The sequence below is a fragment of the Pteropus vampyrus genome, unplaced genomic scaffold, assembly GCF_000151845.1.
Source record: "Pteropus vampyrus isolate Shadow unplaced genomic scaffold, Pvam_2.0 Scaffold46, whole genome shotgun sequence".
In the NCBI taxonomy this organism is placed as follows: Eukaryota; Metazoa; Chordata; class Mammalia; order Chiroptera; family Pteropodidae; genus Pteropus; species Pteropus vampyrus.
In genome coordinates, this window is record NW_011888827.1 from 7425073 (window position 1) to 7447534 (window position 22462).

General features: G+C 38.1%; 3 protein-coding genes across 14 annotated transcripts in view; 1 reads left to right on the plus strand and 2 right to left on the minus strand.

Moving 5' to 3' along the window:
• The window catches only part of VTI1A (vesicle transport through interaction with t-SNAREs 1A), a 333273-nt gene extending 327304 nt beyond the window's left edge, over positions 1-5969 (minus strand). For 7 of the 8 annotated variants that reach the window (XM_011359295.2, XM_011359297.2, XM_023530157.1 and 4 more), the window contains exon 1: positions 4887-5275. In XM_011359295.2, coding sequence (XP_011357597.1) covers positions 4887-4980 — 94 coding nt within the window. In that variant the 5' untranslated portion in view covers positions 4981-5275. Of the gene's footprint in view, positions 1-4886; positions 5276-5747 lie in introns of those variants that run through there. The other variant, XM_023530155.1, reaches the window with a different exon arrangement.
• Positions 5415-22281, plus strand: ZDHHC6 (zinc finger DHHC-type containing 6). 3 transcript variants are annotated; one of them, XM_011359294.2, is made up of 12 exons: positions 5415-5648; positions 6627-7102; positions 8531-8622; positions 9820-9979; positions 11220-11381; positions 11935-11988; positions 15800-15967; positions 16962-17003; positions 17671-17816; positions 17903-17949; positions 19140-20054; positions 20509-22281. In XM_011359294.2, the coding sequence occupies exons 2-11, from the start codon at positions 6836-6838 to the stop codon at positions 19241-19243; spliced, it is 1242 nt and encodes a 413-aa protein (XP_011357596.1). In that variant the 5' UTR covers positions 5415-5648; positions 6627-6835; the 3' UTR covers positions 19244-20054; positions 20509-22281. The 3 variants fall into 3 exon arrangements, with proteins under 3 accessions (XP_011357596.1, XP_023385921.1, XP_023385922.1); XM_023530153.1 differs by lacking the exons at positions 11220-11381; positions 20509-22281 and having other exon boundaries at positions 19140-19745; XM_023530154.1 differs by lacking the exons at positions 5415-5648; positions 20509-22281 and having other exon boundaries at positions 7056-7102; positions 8531-8620; positions 9910-9979; positions 19140-19745.
• The window catches only part of ACSL5 (acyl-CoA synthetase long chain family member 5), a 39583-nt gene continuing 38128 nt past the window's right edge, over positions 21008-22462 (minus strand). For all 3 annotated transcript variants that reach the window (XM_023530152.1, XM_011359299.2, XM_011359298.2), the window contains exons 21-22: positions 22024-22170; positions 21008-21312 (exon numbers count right to left, since the gene is read on the minus strand). In XM_023530152.1, the coding sequence (XP_023385920.1) occupies positions 22030-22170 (141 nt within the window). In that variant the 3' untranslated portion in view covers positions 21008-21312; positions 22024-22029. The remainder of the gene's footprint in view (positions 21313-22023; positions 22171-22462) is intronic.

The following is a 22462-nucleotide window of genomic DNA, read 5'->3' on the forward strand; positions in this document are numbered from 1 at the left end:
GTGGATATATATGACTGAATAAATAAATTTAGAATAGACAAATCGCTCTTGTGTAGAAGAATTTCAAATTAGGTAGATACTAAGCCCTTAAGGATGTGAAGCACGACCCACACTCCTTAAGTGCCAGCGATGCATATGGTTTCCCTCCAAACAGTATGGAAAGCAGGGAGGGGAGAGTAACTTTACCGTAGAGAAACCTGGCAAACACTGCCTCAGCCAGGTCATCACATAGCAGTGGTAAGTTATGTTACAGTATGTACTCCTATGATGAAAATGGTGTTTAACCTCTGTGGTCTTCCTCCCAAAACCTATAACCCCAGTCAGATCATGAGAAAAACATCAAGCAAATCCCAACTGAGGTACATTCTATAAAATATCTAACCAGTACTCTTCTAAACTGTAAAGTCATTAAAAATAAGAAAAAGCCTGAGAAACTGTCACAGCTAAGGGAAGCCTAAGGAGCCATGACTATTAAATGTTTTGTAGTATCATGGATTGGATCCTAGAATAGTAAAAGGGCATTAGGTAAAAAAACTAAGGAAATCTGAATGATACCTTATTATCAACTCCAGTCCATAGTAATATATTAATATGGGTTCACGGGCTACAACAGATGTATCACATTAATATACGATGTTAACAATAGAGGAAACATGGCATGAAGTATAAGAGGGATTCTCTGGATTCTCTTTGTGATTTTTCTGTAAATCTAAACCTGCTCTAAAATTTAAAGCTTATTTTTAAAAATATCAATGAAGTCATTACTCAGGTTAACTAAGTTGTTGGAGGGAGAGAGGTCCCTCTGGGATTAGTGTGTGTGTGTGTGTGTGTGTGTGCGTGCGTGTGTATGTGCACGTGTGTGCATGTGTATGTGCACGTGTGTGCATGTGTGTGTGTGTGTGTATACACCCAACTCAAATCCTACCCACTCTACTTCAACTCACTCTGCACCTGAGCTCCTGAATTAGCACTAGAACCATCCCTTCGATTCTAACTCTCAAGAATAGAAATGTAATGCATGCAAGTCATACATATAACTTAAAATTTTCTAGTAGCTACATTTTAAAAGTAAAAAGAAACAAGTAAAATTAGTTTTAATATACATATTTTTAGTTTTAATAATATTTAACCTAATATATCCAAATTATTCTCATTTCACTACGTGGCAATAGCCACATTTCACGTGTAACATGTAGACATTTTAGCTCCTCCAGAGCCACATATAGTTTAAGCAAAGTATTCATCAATAAAAGCAGACATTTCTGAATTCTCTCACTACAACCACCGTGCAAAGGCAAGAGTAAATCATGCAACCACATTTATGATTTCTTCCATACATAGTTATGTCTGTCTCCAAAAGTCTCCAGGGCTTAGCAGAACTAATCAGCTAGACTCCAGCATTTCCTTCTAGAAAGGACACCTGTCTCGGCTCACCACTCTCACTTTTCTTCCCCGACTCCCTCCTTAATATCCTGAGTTCAAATCCCAATTTGTTTTATATCCCAAAGTCCCTCATTCGCCTCCCTTCCAAGGCAGGTGTTCATTAGGAGAGATTCACCTGACTTTAGTTTAGGCATAGAAAGGAAGCAAGAATTGAAGTCCAAGATTCCTTTCAGAGTTTAATTACTATAACAAAGTCTGAGGAGCTGGGTCCTGACTAACCCTATCAGCTTTTGTCTTCAGCAGCAGCAATAATATTCATCACTAATGGCTAAATTCATCAAGTACTTTCTCTAGGGGAAAAAAATGTGCTATTAAGTTATATGCTTTATTTTGTTTGATTTTTACAACACCACAAGTTTGAAAGTATTACCACCACCCCACACACAGTTTTACAGTTGGAGGAAGCAGGCTTAGAGAGAGCAAGCAATTTGCCCAAGATTTGCATATCTAGTAAGTAGCAGAGCTGGGATTCTAAACAGATCTGATGCCACGTGTGACTCTTAACCAATTTGTCATATCTTTCTTGGTATTTCTGATGACAGCCACAAAGTGATAGGATTCTCAATAGACCATTTATTGCTCTGAATGGTAAGGTAAACAACTAATTGCAAGAGAACATTTTGTTCAAGATCCTTCAAGAAGACTGCGTGATATAATGGAAACTCTGCACCTGTAAAGTATCCCCCTAACTTAGAATATATCACCAGAAGAAAAGGAACTTCACAAATAGATTACGGCTTCCACTTATCCACTTTCCTGACTTTACCACAGGACACTAATCATTAAAATCAAATGTAAAACACAGTGCCATAAGAGGATTACTTTAAAAGGGATCGATCCATCTCAGCCCGACTTCTAAAATTAGTTAAGATTCAAACACTTTAGTCTAAAAGCAAAGTCTTTTTATTGTTTAAAACATGTCACAGAGCAATTGAATTTTTAAAATAAAGTTTTAAAATATTCAATCTTTTCTATTCTCTTTGGAAGTAACACTTTAATACATTGCTTGTGCACAGCACAGAATGAAGTTAATTGCAATCAATCCTACTCATTCTACTTCAATTTATATAAGTTAATATGCTGGAGAATGAAGTGCTTTGGCTGAAAAGTTTTCTCCAATTTTTAACCTTCTTAACTGAAGTAAATTGTGGTTCACCTCCTCTGGGTCAACCACTAATGATGCCCAGAACAAGAGATTATAATTACTTTTAATCATACTGTTTTTGCCATGGTTATACATATTACTTTCCATTAGTTCACAGACATACATCTGAAATTCATAACTACGTAGGTGTATTTTTCATCTTTTTCTATTCATCAATCAGAAAGATTATAAAATGAGCAAACGCAGTAATTATTATGAGGAAAATCGCTATATTTTTAAGAATTCCTACTGTTCGAATATTCAAGTCAATAAGCATTCTTCCAGTGTCAGCTATACAGTCTCCTTTCACTTCTAATGTAGCTGTAGTGTTTAGGCCTTACAATATACTATAGCTAAGGAAAGTTAAGCCTTTATTTTGAAGATATTTAAGAAGATAGCTTTCTGTATCATAAAAATGGTTACATTACAATATAAAGACAAAAAAAATAAATTGTAACAAAACCTATTTACTTGGAAAAGTTTTTACAACTTTGTATCCAGGGATGACTTTGTTACTTTATAAGACAACTTCCCAGTACAAAAGGAATTAGCCCAAACAAAAAAATGTTTCTACTGCTAAAACTATTGCCGATTAAAAACAAGCAACAATCCAACTGAAATCACAAATCCTGATAATCTGAGGCTCTGGGACTGAAGACCAAGGAAGTAGTCGCCAACAATAATAAAAATCAAGGTGATCTTGGTTGGGCAGTGGAAGAAAAGCAGAACCGAAGAGAAGAGGCGAGGTGGTGTATCATGAAGTGGTGAGGCCATCAGCCACTTTCTCCACAAAAATCTGAGGCAGCAGAGCTCGGTGGTATATGCTACCTTGGTTCTCTCCTCTTGTTCCCTCACTTGGACTCATAAACCTCCTTAAGACATCATCCACCTCCTCCAGAACTAACTGGGACTTCAGGAGATGAGTGGGGTGTAAATTCAGAGATCCTGGCTTCAAGCAAATATCCCTATTAACAGAAAACAGGTGGGGGGAAGAAAAACAAAGAAATAAAGAAAGAAAAATTATTTTTAAACATATAAATTTGGGGGGAGGTAGGGAAAAGGGAAAGAGGAAAGACAACTTAGGTCCAATAGAAATTACTGCTGGCATCGATGATTGACTAACAAAGTGGGACTGTGATATGTGCCCATCAGTTCACAGATCAACAAGCACTCCTTGTCCTATGCTTTACACCCCAGAGCTAAGGTAGGGCCAAGTCTAGTATCCTGATGATGGTTCAATTTCCCTAGCGAAACAAAACCAAAAAGTAACAATTATCTGCAACTAACTCTCAAATTAAATCTGTATTTAGAGAAAGACAACGCCTAAAACAATGTCTTACGAACAAAAATCACAAAACATCACATTTATATATTTGTTCATTCACTTAAACATTTTATCTGAGCCCCTTCTAAGTAAATGCCAACGAAATCAAATTTAACTCCCACCTGCACATAGTTGACCATCTAGCATAGAAAATAACATGTGCTAAAACACAAAAACAAAAATAAAAACACTTCTGGATGGAAGTTGAAAAGTGAGAAAAATTATCCTGTACTAAGTTTTACATAAAATTGGGTTATAGAATTCCCCCTACTCCCAAGACAAATGAGAAATAATAAATGGGGTTGGGGGGTATGAAAAACACTAATGATAATGGCAACTAGCACCAAGGAAAAGCTTTATATATGTTAAATAATTTAATCTACACAGCAACCCTATGAGAGATATACAATTTTCCCCATTTTACCAAGAAGGAAAGTTGAGAGTGGTTAAGAAACTTGCCTATATGTTACAACTTCTGTGTGGCAGAGCTGGGATTTGAATCCAGGCACTATGGTTCTTAATCTTGTTTTGCTACATATAATAATAACGTCATTACTAATACAACAATGTCAGACCTATAATCTAAGTATGTTCATTCATTCTTTTTAAATATTCTCATATCGCTATATTTTACAAACGAACCCTTCTCCCCGCCAAAAAACAAAACAAACAAACAAAAAAACAGCAACAAAAAACTAAGACTCATAGAAACTTTCCCAAGATTACACAAGTAACAAGGCGGCGAAATGTGTACTTGGAGCCCAGAAGGGCTCTTTACACTGCACTCCACAAGCCAGCTTGGACCGTCCCTTTACCGTCAAACCAAATCAAGCTCCATCCCTCCGGGAGGGCCCCAACACCACTTCACTCCAGCCTCGCGCCTCAGACACACTTGTGCAGACGGCTTTCCATTGCCCACCACCTGAGAGTCGCGACTCTGCGGGCCACCCTCGCCCAGCCGCACAGGGCTCTCACCAGGAGGGAGTCGGGGGACTCTCGCAATCTTGCTTGTGATCTCTGCAGTGAGCACCGCGAAGTCCTGCTCGTAGCCTTCGAAGTCGGAAGACATGGTGGCTCCAGAGTGATTGGCCCGGGCCGGAGCCTGGATCGGGGCAGGGAATCACGCTGTGTAGGAGAACACAGTGTAAGGACCCTGGGAATTGCCCTCGAGAGCAGAGCGGAGAGCCGGGCACAGCTCCCAGCCCGGCCGCTTCCTGGTTGTCCTACACAATCTCGGTCCTCCGGAAATTGGACAGAGTGCGCGTTTTATTTTCTGCGAAGGCTACGAAATTATGAAAATAACTAAGGAAAAGCACTTAAATTAGTGCCCCAAAGTGCCTCCCAAAATATTCGGGTTCTCAGGGATCACTGAAAGCATTTAATTTTTTTTTTTGCCTCTCCATGTTCTACAAAGTAGCTCCCTGTCCTCAAGCTACAGGTCACAGGAGCTTGCTTCCGGAGGGAAGTTTGATGCGGCGAAACTCCCGGAAGTGGCTCTCACGGAGACTGCGCACGGGTCCTGAGCGGGAGAGGAACGGTGAGAGCGCAAGCGGAGAGACGAACGGGTCCTTGCGGGCTCCTAATTCAAGCTTCTAAAATCAGGATTTGCTTTCTGCTTGCTCTGGACTGAGGTACCCATAATGAAGTTACCCGAAAAGGAGAAAACCTGTTCCGGGTGATCCAAGGCCGCCCCGGAAATGCGATGGCCGAAGACCGGGCACCAAGGACCAGACTGAGGTGGGAGTCAAGGCTGGGGATGTAACCATGATTTTGGCGGTCTTCACCGCACCCGAGTGAGGTCAAAGTCTCCAGTACTTTGGGACCAAGCACGCTTACCAGGATGTTCTTTCCCTGAGTGAGGATTTATAAGCGCTCTACTCCATGACATGGGCGGGAAACTGAGGCACAAGGCAGACACATCTGTTGCGTGGAAGTCTTTTACTCTGTACCGCAGATCTTCCCTTGACTTGCTGCAGTCTCATCGGAAATACCCGTCTCCAAATCACGGAGCTCACCTTCCGGTCTTTTCAGCCCCTCGCTCCCGGAGGCACTTCCTCTTCTCTCCCCCGCCCCCCAAATGTTCTCATTCATGTTTTTTCTCATATACGCCCCCAGACATGATTTCACACACACCTCTGTTTCCCCTCCCCCACACAAGTAACAAGGCGGCGTTTTCACTCTCTTGGTTCCTTACCTTTGGCGCAGATAGACTCTTACGTTGGTGTTTCGGGAGCAACTGGAGGCAAATAGTGTAGACCAAGTCTGGCTCATACTTAATTTGAGATTCGGTAAGAGGTAGTTTAGAACTCCACAAAGGAAGTTCGATGACTTGGTTTCTATTCTGGGTTCAGCTGTTATCCGTGACCTTGGTGTAATCACATAGCCTCTCTAAGCCAATTTCTTTTCTATGAAGAAGGTAGTTGGATTAGATCAACCCTAAAGCCCTGCTTCCCAGCTGGGAAAATCTTTGTCTCCCCAAACCATTCACTAAACGTTGGACAATCAGTCAGTCCCCTGATAATCATGTATCCAGTTTACATGCCATTTAGACGAATCATATTTTAGATAGGATAAAAACAGTTCTTCTCAGCACTTCACAAGATACCCACTCCATGGTAGTGCACTTGTGAGATATTTTTATTTAGGTGGTTATTGAAGTTAAATATAGTATATAATAAATTTTTTTACTGAACTTTCTCATTCTATTTTCTTTAGATTGGGTTTCAAACCAAGATACTGGAATCTCCTACTTAAAGACCTCTGAGTGTGTAACAGTGAAAATGGCATAATCTGCATTAACATCGCACGACATGAAGGCATGTCAATTAAGGAACACACATGGACTTGTGGTTCATGGAAATGTGTGCACAGAAAAAGGAAAGCTATAATTCTTTAAAGCTAGGAAGGCATTCTTCCTCACCAAAATGAGTACTTTCTGCTCCGTCATCAAGTTTGAAAATCTCCAAGAATTAAAGAGACTGTGTCACTGGGGTCCCATTATAGCCCTCGGTGTTATAGCAATATGTTCTACAATGGCCATGATTGACTCTGTGTTGTGGTATTGGCCCTTACATACAACTGGAGGAAGCGTGAATTTCATCATGTTGATAAATTGGACTGTCATGATTCTTTATAATTACTTCAATGCCATGTTTATTGGTCCTGGCTTTGTCCCTTTGGGGTGGAAACCGGTAAGAAAAAGATCCTTTTAGATGATGAACTCTAATATTAGATTATCACATATTTAGTTTTTGCTTTATCTTCTAACTAATAATATCAAACATATACCCTGGTTTTTGCCTTGCTGGAGACTAAGCATATTCTAGTCCCTGATTATTTAAAGCTCAAATAATATATTTCATACTTGTTTGAAAATATCTAAATTAGTATTTTCCAAAGCAATTTCATTGAATACTTTAATGCAGGCATTTAAAACAAAAATGGAGGGGGAAATGAGTCCATGATCATGAATTTAGGAAACTATCATAGACCTTTTATAATTTCACAGTACAGTTTGGCTCTAGGATCTTTTTACATGTAATACATTAAAATCCTCCGAACTGAGAAAAATTCTCTAGAAAATGCTTGTTTAAATCATAAAGTTTAAAAATCATTGCAGTGAAAATTGGGAAGTACTATGTGAATCAATTTATAGTTTCTTAAAATTTTTTAGAAAATTTATGCTTATGGATTTCTGTATTTCTTGTCAAGGGACATCACCTGGTAGCTTGTTAGAAATGCAGACTCTTGGGCTGTACTCCAGTCCTTTTGATTCGGAATCTGCATTTAACAAAATCTCCTGATAATTCTTAGGTTTGTTAAAATTGGGGAAACACTAGTGTATTATATGAAGTGGATACAGAAATGGGTAAGACAGTTCATATTTTGGAAAGCCTTGTAACTGAGGAGAGAAACCAAGGCGCTTGTGCAAATAACTGAACTGTAGAGTAACGTGGTGAGTGCTGCTGGAATTAGAAGGAACTGATCATTTTCAGCTGGGGACCTACGGGAGCTGTGGGAATTTCAACAGGCGATGAAGAAGACATTTTAGATTCAGAGAATGGTGGAAGAGTCTTCAGAAACAGCAGACAGATTATATAGTGCAGATAAGGCTGAAACAAAGGCAGATTATGGAAGGCCTCAAATACACAAGGAATTCTTAGGCCTAGGGAGTTAGAGGTTTTCAAGAAGAGCTCTGTCATAGTCAAGAGTTATGTTATAGGAATATTATATTATTAAGAGGATCAATTCTGGTGCTTGAATCCCCACTCTGCCGTACCTGCCAGGTTGTCAGCTACCTTCTTCCTGAACTCCGACTTTTCTTCTAAGATTTTGGATAGTAGAACAAACTGTACTCAATGACAGCAGATTTGGGTGGAGGACGAAGAAGAGAAATTTAAAATGACTTCTGGGTAATTGAGAGAGTGATGCTGAACCAAAAATTCATTACTTAAAAATAATTTAGCTCAAATCAAAGGGCTGGAAATGGAAGTTAAGATTCCCTTCTTCCCCCTTCTCCATAAAAGGAAATCAAACCATAGGAAAGCTCTTGCTCGTAAGGCTTGTTATTACTTAAGATCGATTATCTGATGGTTTTTTGTTTATATCTTGCCACCAAGGAAAATTCTCAGGATAGCATGTACCTCCAGTATTGTAAAGTCTGCCAAGCATACAAGGCGCCACGGTCACATCACTGCCGAAAGTGTAACAGGTACCATCTGTCTTTACCATTCATCGGGGTCTGATCCCCTTGGAGACTGGTCTTTTGTTGTTTTTTTCTGCCACATCAATCCTAGTTTTATACTCTGCAAGGTGGCTACTTTATAAAAAGTATTGTCGAAATAAACTTAAGTATCCAGCATGTCCGTTTTATTCTTAAATTATCAATTCTGATTATCTCACTTTTGTTACAAGTGAAAAGATTTTTCTAGAAAAATACAGATTTGCTTTGCTTCTTGCCCTGCCAAGAGCATGGTAAAAAGTTACACCTTCAAGTTGTTTCCATAGGTTAAGATTAATTTTGCTTGTCGACTGTCATCTTGACTAGCTTTGGAATTGTTCTGAGTCCAAATTATAATGAAGAGCTGCTTTTTCCCTTGTTAACATTATACTTTGTACAAATTAACATTTATACTTTATACAAATCTAATGATTCCGGGTGTCTGTTATCACAGGTGTTTAATAAAAAAACTTAATGGGAAGAAAAACGTTATCACTACAAAAATGTGAACTAAGCTAGAAACTTTAAAAATGAAGAGTTAAATCTACTGATTAGTAAGAAATTTCTGATAAGATTGTTGAGGTTTAGGAGAACCCTGGAGGCAAATAAAGTTAATTTGAGGCCACGACATTTTCTTCTAGCAACAAAAAGGGAATGAAGCTCAGTAAGACTTTGTTTATTACACATCTTATATTCCATAGTTGCTTGCTTAGCTTAGAGATTCCACATTTAAAGGCTGAGGACAGGAAGGAAGTACGTTACAAGAGTCTGCTAGGGCCTGTCAACCCCAGTGGAGATTTATAAGTGATTTTGTTGAGTCTCTAATGTACTACACTTCAGTCCCTGCATTTCAGAGCCAGAGAAAAACCAAGAACCATGCTGGTTTCCTTATAATGAACCTTTCTCAGTGAGCCTCTTGCCTTCTTTAAACAAACTCACAAGTAGCAGACATCTTTTCCTCAGAAGCTGTTACAAAGGCTGTCCTTTTATGTGCTGTTTAGAATTTAAAATAAGTCACTGTTCAGAACTGTTTAAAAACTCAAAGATTTTTCTATCGGTTCCATAAGTATAATTCCTCTGTGACTCACGGACATGCTGGATTCTATTTGCTTGATCTTTTGAAGACCAAAGTTTCCTAAAGGAGACATGATTTTCTGCCTCATGTTTTATATACATTTTTCTTGTTAGGTGTGTGATGAAGATGGACCATCACTGTCCTTGGATCAACAACTGTTGCGGTTACCAGAATCATGCTTCGTTCACGCTCTTTCTCCTTTTGGCACCACTGGGTTGTATTCATGCTGCCTTCATTTTTGTTATGACCATGTATACACAGCTTTATAACCGGGTAAGTGAAAGTGTTTTAAAATCATTCATGCCAGATTAAATAGTAGTTGTCAAGATTATTTAAGAAGTCCCTTTTGGAAATATGCTTTCTATGATTTAGGTAGGAAAACAGAACTTCGCTTTACTTCTACATAAATTCTTTTTAGAAAAGCATTAAAACTTAATTTTTAAAATGAGGAAAGATTATTTTGTCCTGGAAATTCACTTTCCTATCTCTAGTTGAAGTTGTTAATAACTTTAGTTCTATACGTATAATTTATTAGCTTTCAAACTTGATAGCTGTGGTAAGAATAATGCGGAGGAAGGCAGGGAGAGCAAGAAGGAAAAGACAACACCAGGGCTTTCTGTTTCCATCCAATCCAGGTGATAAGTTGTAGTTTTTCCTTTGTTTTTAATTCCAGTGCCCGGAAAAGAGGCTCCTGGCACAGGTGTGCGTCCTAAAATATCCTGCAACAGACTGAGTTGATTTATACGCAGGTAGTCATGAGATAAAGTTCAAGGGTCACCCATTCAATGCCTTAAAGAGGACTGGAAGGTAAATGAGGGACCAGACCTCATGGGACTGAGGCACACCGGAGAACACGTGCCCTTCAGAGAGGAGACAACCCATTTAGACTTCAGCCAGTTTTTGATATTTGGAAATCCAGCCCAGTGATGCTAAATCTTCTAACTTTTTAAGAAAAAAACTGAAAATCTGGATTTTTTTAAAACGTGAAATCTCCCAATTTTTAACTGTTAGCACCTAACTGAATATTTTAAACTATTTCGCAGGCCAGGCAATACACATCTGCAGGCCGTATTTGCCTGCGTTTTGCCAGTTTTTAACTCTGGTTGTGGAACATGAGAGAAGAAACAACAGAACCCTAGGCTGGCTATATTTGTTCCTGTAGGTTACTGTAAATATTGAAAAGAAGGAGAGGATGAGAACATAGTTACAAGTGAAATTGGTGTCTAAATTGGTGAATTTAGATTAGTGTTGTAAATGCACATTGATGTTTGTAGAGTATGGCTAACACTTTCTGAAGAAACAGTAAAAAAGTAACATTTGAGAATAACTAAGAATGACTTCATGCTCATCAGTATGAGCTCAAGCTACAGAATTAAATTGGAAACCGCTATATTTGCTTTGGCCAGTTTCAAATCATCGTTTGTTGATCTTTTTAATCGAGTTGTTTTATATGTCACAGTAGCATCTGACCATTTATGACACATGTATTTTAAGTGTGCGGTGTTGTTTATAGCTCTCCTTTGGGTGGAACACGGTCAAGATCGATATGAGTGCAGCTCGGAGAGATCCTCTGCCAATTATTCCATTTGGATTGGCTGCATTTGCTGCCACCTTGTTTGCCTTGGGATTAGCTTTAGGAACAACCATAGCGGTTGGGATGTTGTTTTTCATACAGGTAAGTTCCTCGGTTACTTCTTGCTAAAAGTTGTCAAGTGATTGGGGCTGCTTGTAATGAGAGATGAAGGCTGCATATAAGTATGCAGTATGAAATGGGAATTGTTATTTATTCCGTCTATGTAACTAGGTAACTAATCTTCTCTGTACTAGTCATAAGTTTGAAGTAACTTCACTAGAATGTCTAGGTAATTGATTTAATTTTTAACATGTTAACTTGGTTTTGTAGCACTAAGTTATGAAGAGTTATAAAGTTCTTCTCACATTTACAGTCTCCCTTGATCTTCATATCAACCATCAATGAAGTTGAAGACAAGTATTATTTTCCTTTCCTTACTGAGTCTCAGAAACTTAAGTGACTTAGGCAAGATCACCTGTTCGTATTCATTAAACATAATTATTGTTATTTTTCTGTGTTGCTTAACCTTTATTGTCCTGATATCATCATCTGTGGAATGGAGCAATAAAAACTATCACATGGTGTTAATATGAAGGTAATAATCTTAAATGAACCGAAGTGCCATTAAAACATTTTGCTATCATTTCATTTTCAGATGAAAATAATTCTCAGAAACAAAACTTCTATTGAATCATGGATTGAAGAAAAGGTAAATTTAATACTTATTTCCTCAATATCAATAAAGTACTGATTAACTAAGAGATCAGATTAACTCTTAAATGCCTGGAAGTGAAAACTTGGCTGCCACATGGTTTCCTTAAGTCATTTGCTTGCCACATAAAAGGTTAATATAGGAGACATTTTGATTCATCCCTGGTTTGATGTAACTCCCATAGAAATATGCTTCTCCTATGCCCTGAGTTGCTGAAGGGATTTCAGCCACGCATTAAACCATTTCGCCATTCTCACTCAGACTAGCAGAGAAGGTAGCCCATTTGGAAAGGAACTTCCATCCTACCAAGGTGCTGTCAGGTTTTGTTTGGTGCTTTAAACTTCAGATAGGGCTTATAACATTAAGCTTGCCACAGACCTCACAACCTCCAGTACATCACATTATCTATTATGATTCTAGGTTAAAAAGTAATCTTGACTATCCCGCTTCCTGCTTAAAACTCAGAGCCTCTCCACTGCTCATCACTGTAGCAAGGATTGTAAACCCAGATCCCCGCAGGGGCCAAGCAGGTAACCTAGATGAGTGAAGCCAGCCTGCATGGCAGAGCTGTCTGACAGATGAAGCCGATTGTTGTATCAAGGGAATACTCACCCAGTATTGTGAGATCATCTAATATTTTTTGAAGGAAAGTGAGAGTTCTGGATTTCCGTGACATCTTCTTTCCATTTTTAAATGTTAGCTAGCAGTTCAGATTAAAAACACAAACCTTTGTGGGCCGAGTAAAATACACCTATGGGACATATTTAGCTCCCTGAAAGCCAGTTTGTGCACATTAAGTTACAGCTGCAGTTCTCAAGCTTTTTGGTCTCAGGACACTTTTACATTCTTAAAAAATGTTAAGAACACTAAAGAGATTTTGCTAATGTATATTATATCTATTGATATTCGCCATATTTTCTCAGAAAATTTTTGAAGATTTATTTCATTTTAAAATAACAATCATTAAAATAAAATAACAATAAACCCATAATATATTAATAAAATTAGCATGTTTTTTGAAAAATACAATTTCTAAAATAAAAATAGGGAGAAGAGTGACATTGTTTTATATTTTTACAAATCTTTCTAATATCCGGCTTAACAGTAGACTGTTAGATTCTCACACTTTTTCTGCATTCAGTCAGTTGAAATTCGTTGCTTTGATTGACATATATGAAGAAAAGCCAGCCTCATACAGATAAGTAGATAGAAAGGGGTAGAGTATTTTAATAGGCCTTTTAGATAATAGTGGATACTATTTGATACTGCATTAAAACTTGACAAACAATAGTTCTTGAAAGGTTAGTTGCTTGTGACATCTGGAACTACATCAGTACTCTTTTACATTTAAATCCATCAGTCTCTTTGAATGGATCTTTTACTCATTCATGATTTTAGGATATTAGGCATTAGTTAAAATATTGGTTTACAGGATTATGCAGATTTTTTAAATGTTGATGCATTCATTTATATCACTACTTGTTTTATGGGGAAAATCTTTAAATGTTGGAAAGCTGATAAGCTCATAGTGGTAGAGACAAATTTTCCAAAATTCTAATTTTCACTCAAAAGCCTTAATTTTTTTCATTGGCAACAGATGTTCAGTTGTTTACATTGAAGTAATAATCTGACTTTGTTCATTTTTGAGACAATGTGCACCAAATACTAAAATTTAAATAACCTTAGATATCTGTTACATGAGTCATTCTTTCAAGAAAAATAGTGTTACATGAAAAAAGCTGGCTATATAGCTTTTGTCAGCTCACAACTCAAGCAGGTGTTTTCCTGGAGATAACCACTTTGGCATGCTTTATGTGTACTTCCCATTTTGTCACACAGAATATTAAAAAGATATCTTCTTGAGGGTTGAGATTTAAGAAAAATAATAATTTTTATTGCTTCACCAAGGACATTCTTCTGTAAAACTTTTTTTTGGTGGGGTGTTTTCTTCGAACGATGAGTATATAGTGGAGAAGAATATAACTACTAATACAGCTTGGGGTCACTGTCTTGATTCCTGCTTAAGGTGCTAGCAATTTTACCCACTGTTGCAAATGTCAACACTATGAAAAATGCAAATAAAATCTTAATATTATGATGAAAGGTGTTCGACTTTTTTAACCCCAAGGAAAGATCTTGGGGACTCAAAGAGGTATGCAAAACTTGCTTTGAGAACAACTTATATACAGATTTAAATCCAAGATCCTTAGCTTATACATAATAAAATCTTTTATGTCTTCCTTTATCTGCTTCTCAACCGAATTTTCCACCTCTCCCCACCCCATCTCACACTTGATACCAGCTAATACCAAGTAACTCGTTGTACATCTGTACTTCTCTGTCTTTCCACATGTTGTTCCCTTTGTCTAGAACACTCCTACCCTCGCTTCTTTGCCTTATTTCTTGTCCCTCAAGACTTAGTTTAGGTGCCATTTCTTCCAAGGAACTTTCCTTGACTCACTCTGTAAGAGGTTAAGTACTTTTGTTGCCTTTTCCTGTAGCATGTACTATGCACCTTTGTCACCTGTTAACACACAGCGTTGATGGAATTCCCCCCATTTCCTTAGAGACCATGCTTTAATAATTTTTGTAAGCTACTCTCATCTTTACCACTTTTTCTTAGTAGCCTAAATCTCTGTTGTCTGAGATTCTTATCTGTTTTGAAGACTCTGAAGCTTTTGTTTATAAAAAAGGAAAAGAAATTACCCTTTTATATGTGTGGATGGGTTTATACAATTTGGTAAACTCATACATTTTACGGTTTGATAGGTCTTTTAACTAATTGAATTAATATCAATACCACATAAGTAACTGTAAGAAGCTTTACTTAAAATACTGTCCTTTAATAAAATATTTTAAAGTATAGTTTCTAGTTAGCATAATATACTGATGTGAGATTCACAATTTTTTTTTGAAAGATCAAGACTCTTTATAAAGAGTCTTGCTAAGCCTAGGAGTTATTTTAAATTGGTGTTGTTACTAAGTAAAATATTAAAATGATTTTTAAGTTTATAAACTATTTATCGATATTACCAAACACTAAAATTTATACAAGTTTCACCTGGGTTTGTACACTTATAGGAATAAGTAATGTATCTTTATACCACTAGGTGTCAGCGGAACTTAAGAAATTCTAAGGTAGCTTATCTCAGGTTAAAGCTAACAATTTAAATGCCTAGTACATAATTTGTACAACCTGAATATTTATGTATATGCATAAAATGTACATATAAATGCATTTATAAATAAGTATACATACATGTGTAATGGTATAAAAAACCATAAGATCTGCACATACCTGCTTTTAAAATAATAATTTTTAAAAAATGATGACTCCCTTGTTTCACCGTTCCTGGCTGTTCTCTCAGGTGTCGCTGTCACCCAGGATACAACCATTTCATTATAGTGCACCCCACACAACAGTTTCTTCCATCCTGAAAAATCCTTGCTTCCTCTTTTTATCAAAATCTCTTCTTTACACCTGGATATTTTTGTTCTGAACAGCAGGAGCCCTGAGGATTTTTGCTATATGGAATAGAGTTACTAACTCTTTTAAATAAGCATTTTTAAGTGCTTAGTCCTAAATAAGCCCTGTCAGACATTTTCTGAATATTCTCATATGAGGTTGGTGTTATATGTCAAGTTATTTTATATTATGATAAATTTATTTAGCTTTTTTGTGTACACTAACACTACAACAAGGACATATATTTAGGAATGATACAAATTTGAGGTATAAAAGTTCTCAGTTGTATATTACTAAAAGCCGTTTAAGGCATCTGCTATCTTACATCTTTGTTATTCACAGGCTAAAGATCGAATTCAGTATTATCAACTAGATGAAGTCTTTGTTTTTCCTTATGATATGGGAAGTCGATGGAAGAACTTTAAACAGGTATTTACGTGGTCGGGGGTCCCTGAAGGAGATGGACTGGAGTGGCCAATAAGAGAAGGCTGTCACCAGTACAGCTTAACAGTGAGTATTTTTGTTCAAATAGTCTTTCCTTTTTGCCTCACCTTCTTTTCCTTAATTCAGATGACATTTTATAGTAAAATTAAGCAATAAAAAATTGTTTCTCAGTATGTGGCAAAATGGATCTAAGAGAATAATTTAAAGCACTCCTCATACCATATCTCTCTCTCCTTTTATTTAAATCTCTCCTTAACTTAGATAAAGTCTTGATACCGTAACTTAGTTTTATAAAATCTGGCCAAAACCACCTTCCAATTACTTGCAAGCAGGAGCCATCCTTTCCAATCGGCCTACCTACATTCCTGCCACCCCGTGTTGCTCATACTGTTCTCTTCTATCTCATATGCCGTCCTCTCTATTGGAAATTATTAGGACCAGTTTCAGTCCTACCTCTTCCCTAAAGTCTAATCTCTGCACTCTGTTCTCATCTGGGTTTGGCACTCAGTCATGCTACTGTATGGTAGCACCTGAGGGCTTATATTTTTATTTAATTCTTATATCTTATATCTTTAACTTGACAAGATTCTAGGACAGAGACCATGTGTTTTCTAGGACATAGAGCATGTGTTTTCTCCAACTATATCTAATAGAATACCATTTAATAAATGGTTGCTGAATAAGCAGAGAAAAGTGGGTGGTAATGATGACTTTTAGTTGAGACTTGATAAGTTTTGCAGTCTGTCTTCCATGTCTCTAAAGAGCCAGTGAACCTCTGTGTTACTTTAGATACTAGCCTGGTTGCTCCATGAGGTCAGAGAGCACATCTCCCTGGTCCAGGCCACAGGGAGAACACTAAGAAGAAAGCCCTACTTTAGCCCCTGTTTAGTCGCAGGGCTTTCCTTCTATGCTAAAAAAAAATGTGGTCTTTAAATTGTCAGCACTTCGAAATGCTGGAAAGTTGAGGGTTTATCATGTCACTCTGATACAGTAGTTGAGGAAAGATTGTTTTTCAGCACTGAGATAAAGACTTTTTTTTCTTTTTATATCTTCCAAACAGATAGAACAATTGAAACAAAAAGCAGATAAAAGAGTGAGAAGCGTAAGTAATTCTTTTGCAATGATACTAATTCCTCTTTTCTTTTGTCAAGCTCAGCAATTCTATGTAGTTTTTAAAATTGCCTTTGAGTAGAAACCAAATGTTAGCTTTTATTAAATAATATTTCTTAAAATATTTGTTGCAATTTAATGCAATTTACTTGTGTTTTCATTTAAGTAGTTTGGACTGTAGGTTTGGAGACAATTTAGTCAATTTATATTGCCAAGAGAAAAATAAATTTCCTCAATTTAGTTTGTTAGTATGAAACCCATCTTTACAATTATGTTGTACAATATGATTAGCCATACGTGGCTATTTAATTCTAAGTTAATGAAAGTTCAGTGAAATTTAAAAGTTCAGTACCTCGGTTGCACGAGCCACATTAGAAGTGCTCACGTGGCTCGGGGCTACCACGTCAGACACTGCGGGTGCAGAACATTGCCGTCGTTGCAGGAAGTCTCATTAGCTATGTGCTTGAAATGACGGGTACAAAAAGCCTTGAGAACTAAAACGTCAGTTGCCTCCTATAGAGGAACCAGGCGGATTGGAAACTAGGAGGGAAAGACTTACCACCTGATGTTTTGGATGTACCTTTAACAGTTTAAATTCAAGCTTAAAAAAACTTAGATGTGGGGAAATGTTAAATCACTCTTCTGATTGCTGATAACAGGTTCGGTATAAAGTGATAGAAAATTACAGTGGTGCCTGCTGCCCTTTGAACAAAGGGATCAAAACCTTCCTCACCAGCCCCTGCACTGAAGAGCCCCGAATAAGACTGCAGACAGGGGAGTTCATTTTAGCCACGAGAGGGTTACGGTAAGTGATACAAAGTACTATGTTTCTTCTTTAATGACAAAGTTGGCATTTAGCTTAAAATAATTTTAATCTTTTAAATCTTTCAGATACTGGTTGTATGGAGACAAAATTCTTGATGATTCCTTTACAGAAGGTATGAAAATGGAGGGGGATATTTAAAAGACAAGACGACTAGCAATGATTCCAAACTTTACAAGAATAACTTTCATAAATAATCACATCACATACATCAGGAGAAATAACTAGAAAGACACATCACTAAGCAACAAAAAGAAGCTCCTTGTATTATTTCTCCACTTGTATTTGTCATGTCTTTTTAATAATGGCTAACATTGGAGCTCATGCTTAACTATGTGACAGACACTTGTATAAATGTTTCACTGGTGGTTTTAAAGTCCCCAACAGCCCTCTGAAGTAGGTACAGTCATTTACATTTGATTGGTGAGGGAACTGAAGCTGAGGCTGAGCCGCTTGCTCAAGGCCGCACTACACTGTAGAGCCCGGGCTCCAGCCCACTGCGGTCTGGCCCCCAGGCCGGTGAGTAAGCCCCTAAGCTATACGCTCCCCCTCTGACCATTCCTGTTAAGTTATAAAAACTAATAGATTGAAACATTCTCTGTCTGAGTTTTTGTTATTTTTTTTAATAGACTTTACTTTTTTTATAGCAGTTTTAGGTTCACAGCAAAATTGAGTGCAAAACACAGAGAAATGCCTTCTCCTCACTTCTCACCCTCACTGCTCCCACAGCTTCTCCCACCCTCAGCATCCCTGTACCTCAGTGGTGCATTTAACTTTGATGAGTTTACATTGACACATTAGAATTGCTCCTTTTTAAAGTAAAGATTAACCTAGGATGCTCGTTTAAAAACAGAGGTAATCGTAAATCAACCTCATATGACAGCTTAGGAAATCTTGATACAGAAATTTACATGTTAGAAAAAGGAAATTCACAATGGCTACAAGACGAGAGTTCCCTGGAACAGATGGTGTGTGACACTGTGCCAAAACACACCCTTCCACGATCACACACATGAAAGTGAATACCCATACTGACAGGGTCCCCCCGACTCCACTTAGGAACTGTCCTAAACCACATTAGCTCCTTTCCCAGAGAATGGAATTTGGGAAATACCTGTTTTCTAGCTTGTTGGGAACAATTAAAAATCTTTTTTTCCCTCTTCAAACTGTGCTTATAAAAGATTGTAAAGGGAGAAAAGAAGTGTAACTAAAAACTTACTAATCTGAAGTAATAGGACTTCTGGGTCTCAATAACGTCGTTACAGGACATCTGACTATTTCACATCAGTTTCATTTCTCCTTCAGGTGTTTCAAGAATAAGAGGATGGTTCCCTAGAAACTGCGTGGAAAAGTGTCCCTGTGATGCTGAAATGGATCAAGGCCCAGAGGATGAGAAGAAAAATAGATAGCCACTCTTAAATACAATGATTCTTTAAGTCTGCTCCATTACTTGAAAATTGTACATATTACTAAAGAATTATGCAATGACCCTACTCTGGTTAAGGCATTCTTTTCCTGAAAGGTGCCCTAGTGCCACGATCTAAATATTTTTATGACCATTTTGAAATAGAGAAGCCATCTGCAATATGCCTTTGAATTCCTGCCCCTCTTTGCCACCTCTTTCCACAAAAGGGAAAACACTTCACCCAGGTAAGTCAATTGCATTTTCTCTAGGATTTTTTTATGTACTGCACAATATGGACCTCACTTGCAGATATAATTCCCCCTTTGCCAGGAGCGTCTGCATGTGATGCTTTTATCCTGTTTCCCCCTCAGTTGATATTTCTTATGTAATGTTCTAGATACTGTAGAACTTAATTTGTCAGATTCAACATGAGCTCAGATTTTGTTACCTGTCTTTTAATAATGCTGATTTTTGTCGAATAAAGGTCAATGGATGTTCTCTATAAATCATAGTTTTTACTTAAAGCATCTTTTTGCTGACTGAAAACATTTGTCTTAGTTCCTTATGGAAAAACTGCTCTGCTACCTTATGAAAAATTGATGTCTTTAACAATGAGTCTTCAGACAGACATATAGATTTTTCTCAATAAATAAACTCCATTAATGGCATAATGAGATCACAGCATTCTAGGAGACTTTCAACCTAGTGATACCAAACTGCTCGTGTACACTTGACTATCAAAACCTGAAGCTTATGTGAGTGGTGGATCTAGCTGGTGGACTTGCACACTTAAAGTCGGGCATGTCTATAAACACGTGAGTACAATTACAGAAGTCACCTATTCCAGTGTTAATTTTTTCCAAGGCAGAGAACTTGAGCTTTGGGGGCCAAGCTTGTAACAGTTAACTCTGGGATTCAGCAGTTAATGAATCATGACTGCCCCATTCCAATGAGGGGTGAGGAGATAGACAAGTAAAATATATGTTCGATGGAGTCGTGTATATGAAGAGAGCCGGTGGGACGGTCTGGTGATAGTTGAAACAAATGAGAGAACAAGTCATGTGCCTCTGGGAATATCTGCATTTTAGGCAGAGGCAACAAAAACTATAGACTAGAATGTGCCTGGCATGTTTGAGGACCGAAAGGCAGCCAGTGCGGTTCAGATGAAATGAGTTGGGGGGCAGAGTGGGGGGCGGTATGAGAGGCAGTCAAAGAGGTAACAAGCTAGAGAAGACCGTGAGTTCACTCTTGCCTTCCTTTTTGTTTCAGCTACTGCAGAATTACGTTCGGCTTTTCTGGACTCAGAGTCTAGAAAGACCATCCAAGAACTTTCTCAACTCCAGTTGGAGGCCAAAAAACAGCACCGTTCTCAAGATCACTTAGAGTACGGCAAAGATGGTAAAGGAGAAAGACCTTGAATCGGGCTTGGTCGGAGTTTGGGCTCGGCTGGTATTTGTTTTCTTTTTCACAGCTGTGGGATGAGGAGGCCCTTTCCTCTCAGTGCAGCTGTTTCCCTCAGTAGTTATCAGGCTTGGTTGCATACTAGAATCACCTGAGGACCTTTCAAAAATTCCAGTGCCCAGGCCATACCCCAGACCATTTCAGTCAAAATCCCTGCGATGGCATCCAAGCATCAGGATCTTTAACCTCCCAGGTGATTTTAGTGTGTAGCCAAGATCGAGAGCCACTGGCTTGCGTGATTGATTGTTAAGCGGTCCTTATCTAAGGCCGAGTCTCATCGTGGTCCGTGACAAAACACATCACAACATGAGTTCCTGCAATAGTTTATTATGTTAAAGACCTTACATATACAAGTGGAAGCAACACGTGTTGTCAGGGGTTTAGCTAGAGCAGGAACTGGACTTCATGGGAGACGAGATCAGTCGGTTCCTTCACAGAAGACAAGCCTGTCGTGCAGGCATCCGGCTTCCCCACAGGTCTTTGTGCCCTGTTCAGGAGGTTTTTACTCAATGCCCACTTCAGATTTGTACTCAGTTCTTGCTTCATTTACTGGAAAGAGTGCACTTGACAAGTTTCAAGTCCTTCCCCCACAGCTTCCAGCTCAGTAGCAAACTGTAGGGAACAGAATTAGTTACCAGATATTACTGTAGATAACACTTGAAGAACATGCTTTTTAGGCAACATGTCATAGGTTCAGTTTTTAATTGTCCCCAGTCAGAGACACTAGAGAGTCTGGGAAATGTTCAGTATGATCAGACTTTTCCCTTAGTATACACAGAAGTACATAGAAGAAGTCTCACAGATATGATTAATAGTAGTGACTGGTTGGTTCAAAATTTTCATGTTTTGGTGGAGTAAGAAAACATGAATTACGGACAGCTTTTTGTCATTGAAAAGTCTCTTAACTTGAACACTGGAAGGCCTAAGTGCTGGAACTGTTGACATACTAGGTTTTACTAGAAAACAAGAAGTCAGAGGGTCCCTTTGGCTCTTGAACTAGTGGTCACTTGTACAGGTTGGAGGTCATGGGGAAAGGACAAAGAATACAAATGGACCTTGAAGAAAGGAATGTTGATAAAAGTAGCCCAAAAACCTAAATGTTAGCAACATTTAAGATGGGAAGGACAAGATTTATTTAGTTCGGGGCCAAGCATCCACATTATAAGTTTCTCACTTAATATTATTTTTAAAAAGCCCCCAAACTATAGTTTTATAATTTAGTAGGTAGAACAATAGACAGGCAGAAAGACAAGTAGTGAACATAAGACTAGTTTTTAAGTCATATTCCCACAAGACATACTACTGAGCCCCTCCCAGCAGTACCTTAGCCTACTCCTGGATGTCCTTATACAGGCTGTTGATCTGTGTCTGAAAGTACTTGGCAAGCTGTTCCCGCTTTGATTTCAGTGTTGGTGTCAAGAGCCCATTTTCAATGGAAAATGGCTCCGGATGAAGATAAATGTCTTTGACCTGGAAGAGAAGGTGCACACACCCCACCACAGGTGTTTATTAGTGATTTGGATTTTCCTGCAGAGCCATCTATGTGCTATGTGACAAACATTAAAGAATATTTTCACCTTATACAAGTGGGTTTGGTGAAGTGGTAAAGAGAAAGAGAACAACACATGCCCATTCTCACACTTGTAATTCGGAAAAGAAATGAGTGGGGAGAATGGATAATCAACAGCAAGAAGAGGCTGTACAAATAACCAAAACGGTCACTGCCATTTGTAGTCATTGGGTTCATGGTACAAAATCTAAA